The following is a 4,842-nucleotide window of genomic DNA, read 5'->3' as shown; positions in this document are numbered from 1 at the left end:
ACAGTAATAAATCTTACCAGTAAGCTGCACTTCAGTGTAGCATGTACCTGTGGCTGCAGATCAGGGGGGACCCATTGATCACAGCTGGCTTACCATTAAGGGTGATGGATTTTGCTCTGCATGTGTGGCAGGTCAACCCTCACATCTCCAAAGGAGTGGTCAGTTGCATGTGTTTTTCTTGCAGATGTGCAGAGATAACAAAATGTCATACACAAGAATTTTTTCCTTTTGCTTTTTAAATTACTTTTTCTTAAGAGTTTGAGTTGATGGCACCAAGTATGAAAAAGTTGGTATTGCCATCTTAGCTTGCCCGTATTTAATTTCAACTCAGTCATGTTACAGCTGAGAAATAGAGCAACGGTTAAAAAAGAATTTCTACCAGTTGGTTAGACAGCAAAAGGACTGAGTCTTAGGAGAAGAGATCAGGATGTCTCTTAATCTGTGAATTATATTTCATTAATAAAGAGGAAGAAGAGCTTGAAGTGCCTTTGGAAGGGCTTGGATTTCAGCAACAGGAGTCACGGCTTTGTCAGCAGATGAAAATGGCTACTGTTGCACCATCGCCAGAGCCTGTTGGCTGGCAAGTGGAATCAGTGACCAGCACAAATTCGGGACATGTTTGTACCCAAGGTAGGAGCTTTCTGTGCTTCAAATAGTTCTGAAAACGGGTGGTTAGATGTGGATCAATCTGTAGGGATTGACTGACTGGATAGTTGTGATGCGTATTTCCTCCATTTCACTACCTGCCTTCCAGACAAGTATTCCACAGTTTAGACACATTCCTGGCAATATCCCAGCTTCATAGGAAAAAGCCTTGTCATCCCTTAATGGTTATTCTTTTTGGTGCATGACTCACATGATAAATACCACGGCAGCAAAGCCAAATAAAAACCTCCCAGTAACAGGCTATCATGCATATAGTTTGTGCATCCTTTAAAGTAGAGTTTTTCTTTTTAATTGAAATCTTACATGGGGCAATATGACAACACTTTGGATTACACTATTGGAATATTTAGCAGAAGGAAACTATTTTTCACAAAACCTGACTCTGAGTAAACATAAAAACCAGCGTTACAGCAGTTAATGCTTTCTATCCCTCCTGTGCCCCCTTCCCAACAGAAGTAGGTGTTGGTGTTTTAATTGAAAAAAAAAAAAAAAGTAAAACTTGGTATTTCAGGCGGTCATAGTGTAGATAGTCATGTTTGGGGTATCTCGTTTTTCCTTATTTGTGAGAGGCAGATTATCCTGTGTCTGATTACTGCAACATTTCTGATACTTTACTCTGAAATGATCGGCTGCACATGGAGATGGGTCACTAACCTTGATGGAAAGCCATGCCTCATCTGTTGTGGCAGTTCTTACTTTCTTGTGTAGTTGAGAGCATATGGTTCAATTTTACATCCCTTGGTAGTTAGTTCTTCAACTGGTTGTTTTTCAGGATAGCATCAGGAAGCTGGCATTTTATTTTGCTGTGTTTAAGTGGCCATTGTCAGTTCCAGAAACGTGCAAGAGGACAGACTTGCCAAGGCTGAATCTGAAAAATGTATATGAACACCTGTCATTATTATCACTCTGAGATAGACTCTGGTGTTTTCATTCATGTAACTTTTTAAAAAAAAAAGTTTTGACTCCATATGAAGCAGCATTATTAGCAAGAAATAAAAAAAATTATTTTAACAAATTCTCAGTTTTTAATGCAAAAGCATTGTCTTCTAGTGGTTATTGTTGCGTATATATATTTTTGTAATGTGATAGTGCCTAGGGAAGCGCCGGATCCCTCTTTACTTCCTGCGATGAGCCCTGGCTGAGCAAGTTTGCATTGTAAAGACCACAAGCTGAGACACTGAGGAATTACGTGGAAGTGATGCTAACTAGTGTGGCAGACAGTGGCATGAGCACACCGAGGAGGTTTTTATGGCAGGATTTGAAGAGAATAATGAGGACATTTTGACGGGTGTTACCATAAATTTTTCTTAAATTGTTTAGGAGTTGCTGTCTCAATTAAAGAGGCAACTTTATGGTGGAGGAAATTAAGACTCATAAGTAAAGCTAAGTAGCTTTATTTGTTGGATTACAGAATGAAGAAGCAGTTAAGGAATGCAAAGATAAGATGGTTGCATCTGAAACAAGTGGGGAAATGGTGTTTGTGATTGCCTTCTAACTAGATGTAGATGGGTATGGGTCAGTGCTACACTGCTACTTGTCATGCTTGGTCAGACTGAGTTTCTGCTGTCCAGTAAGACTTTTTAAAGTTATTACTGGTTTTCAGTTGTCATCATAGTCTTGAGGCACTTTCTTCTTCCATTTCTGAGCCTTAATTAAAGCAAGGCTTGAAGAAAGGCCTTTTGAGCCAGCCATATGTCTAACATTGAACTGTTCCCTCTGACATCTGAAATCCTAGATAGCTTCCTAACTTTTTTTTTTTCTTCTTTCTGTTTAGCCTCCAGTTCCAAGCCTGAACTCAGCTCCAGTTCACAGACTTCGGGAAGTCAGCAGAACAAGACAGATGGCACCCGAGTAAAAACTCGCATTCTGCCCAACATGCCAAAGCTTTTCATACCTTCATCTGTCACCAAATTTCCACCTGAGATCACTGTCACTCCACCCACTCCCACCCTCCTTTCTCCAAAGGGCAGCATTTCAGAAGAGACCAAGCAAAAATTAAAGGTAATAAAAGGGAAACAGTAATTTATTTAGATTTATTGTTTTTATCTTAATTCTTCCCTCAGTAAAATACTTGTATGAAAGGAGCAACAGTTCCTGTCCTCCATTCATAACCAGAGATAGAATAAGTAGTGGAAGTAGATGCTAGCTGTTATCAGCAGGAGACAGTTTCAAAGGACTGGTGAAATATTGGCTATGGGTGAAATCATAGCTATTCTAGTCCTTAACCCTTTTCTGAGGGAATTAGAAAGAATTGCAAAAATGGCTAGTGCAGCCAATGCAATTCTTAGGTTAGTGAAAGCTACCGGAATCTTAACCTGTGGGGAAGCCTACTGGTAAATGTTATGTTGTTTCTCATTAGGGCACCATATCTCTTATAGAAGTAAGAGAGCTATTGAATGTGGAGGAATATCAGCCAGGTGGCATTTATCCCTGTGATCACGGGTTTATCTCGACTATTTAGCAATATATTCTCTCTCTCTCTTTTGGGGATCAGTCTGCTATTTTGTCTGCTCAGTCTGCAGCGAATGTAAAGAAGGAGAGCCTTTGTCAGCCAGCTTTGGAAATCTTAGAGACTTCAAGCCAGGAGTCCTCACTGGAAAGTGATACTGATGAAGATGATGACTACATGGACATATGAATGAATTCTTGCCACCATCAACACCAACCATATAACCATTCTTCTTGTTGCCAGCATCTCTGGTAGTTGAAACATCTTCTTTGGCATTACTCTCCATTTAATCTGCATCATTGTGTTCTTCACTTTCATTACCTTTGTTATCACCACTACCACTTGTATTGCCTTCAAAATCTTTGCCATTCTCCCCATCATGGTGCTTGATGGAAAGAATGTTTGTTTACCAGGCAGTTAATTAATTTGGACCACACTGTCACCTTTAACTTCAGTAAATGCAAGGACGTTTTAAGCTGCGATTCACATCTCTACTGTTCCTGCTTCTTCAAACCAGAGCCTTGGGAGTCACTCCAGTAGCTCATTTCTATAGCATTTTCTTTCTTTTAGTTGTCATTTTGCATTTTCCCCACTAGTTAAGTTTTTCTCCCAATAATTCAACAGCCTACTATCTGTCTAGCCATGCCACGATTAGTCCAACAGCTCCTGTTAAGGTGAATGGTTTAGGAAAAATTTGCTGAGCTGGTGGAGGTTTCAATTGCATTAAGAAAGCCTATGGCTCTGTGGGGCGAGAAGGGTGAGCCGAGAGTCTTGTCAGCTCCTTGGCACCATTGGGTGCTGCTTTGGAATTTGACTTGGTCACAATAAGCAAAGAATCAGCTTTTCAAGGCAGACAGAGAGGTTGGCCTCCTGTTTGTGCACATTTCACACCAATGTATGAGGTCCAGCAAAAATTATCTACCTGAATGTTGGCTTAAAGAACTGATCTTTCCAGAATTGTCTTACAGTCCTTTCTCTTCTAATGCCTTGGACAAGCGTTTTGAATTGGTGGCTAGATGATATTTTTATGGCGGTATTGAAAAAGCTTGAAAGATTTCAATACCATTTCAGTTATGTCTGTTTTTTACAGAATGACACAAAAAGGTGTTTTTTATCTATATGCAGAAGGACTGCTCACAGTTATTTATATGAGGAAATAATGGTAACCAAGATCCTTTTTTTCTACTAAATGTTACCTTTGTAAAATAATGAATGCAAACCATGCAAAAAAAAATACGTCACACTATATCTACACACGCGTGCGCCCACACATATATATATGTGTATGTACATATATATATGTATGTATATGTAAAAAGAAAGTGCATATAGCTTGCAATGTTGGATTTCTTTGTGTTTGGGGAGGTGATTTTCTGTAAAATGCAGAGCTTTGTATAAACTTCTGTTTTTCTAATAAAGTTGAAATGTACTGTTGTCTCTGTTCACCTGAGAGGACAAGGTGCCATCGTTCTGGAAAAAGTACTACTCCTCCCTTCATTTTATTTCGTGGTTGAGAAGGTAGTGGAGGAGGGGGTGGGGGGAAGCCTCTTCCTGTTCTGAAGACTGCCAGAGCTGTTTGGATGGGTTTGGTCTTGTGTGACCCAGAACCCAGGTCAGCCAGTGTTGCCAAGATTGCCTGCAGTGGGTTCACTTCCCCATTGAGACATGATCCGAATTCTTTTTCACCTATTGGAATATCTTGGAATGCTGATGAACAACATGGAGGA

At 39.9% G+C, this 4,842-nt stretch overlaps 1 protein-coding gene across 1 annotated transcript; it reads left to right on the top strand.

The window, feature by feature from the left end:
* Positions 1-467: 467 nt before the first annotated feature.
* LOC104623780 (calcineurin-binding protein cabin-1-like) lies at positions 468-4,542 on the top strand. Its single transcript, XM_010290964.1, has 3 exons — positions 468-630; positions 2,441-2,667; positions 3,161-4,542. The coding sequence occupies exons 1-3, from the start codon at positions 537-539 to the stop codon at positions 3,302-3,304; spliced, it is 465 nt and encodes a 154-aa protein (XP_010289266.1). The 5' UTR covers positions 468-536; the 3' UTR covers positions 3,305-4,542.
* Positions 4,543-4,842: the final 300 nt, after the last annotated feature.

The sequence above is a fragment of the Phaethon lepturus genome, unplaced genomic scaffold (genome assembly GCF_000687285.1).
Source record: "Phaethon lepturus isolate BGI_N335 unplaced genomic scaffold, ASM68728v1 scaffold25687, whole genome shotgun sequence".
In the NCBI taxonomy this organism is placed as follows: Eukaryota; Metazoa; Chordata; class Aves; order Phaethontiformes; family Phaethontidae; genus Phaethon; species Phaethon lepturus.
This window is presented reverse-complemented; position numbering and strand designations above follow the sequence as displayed.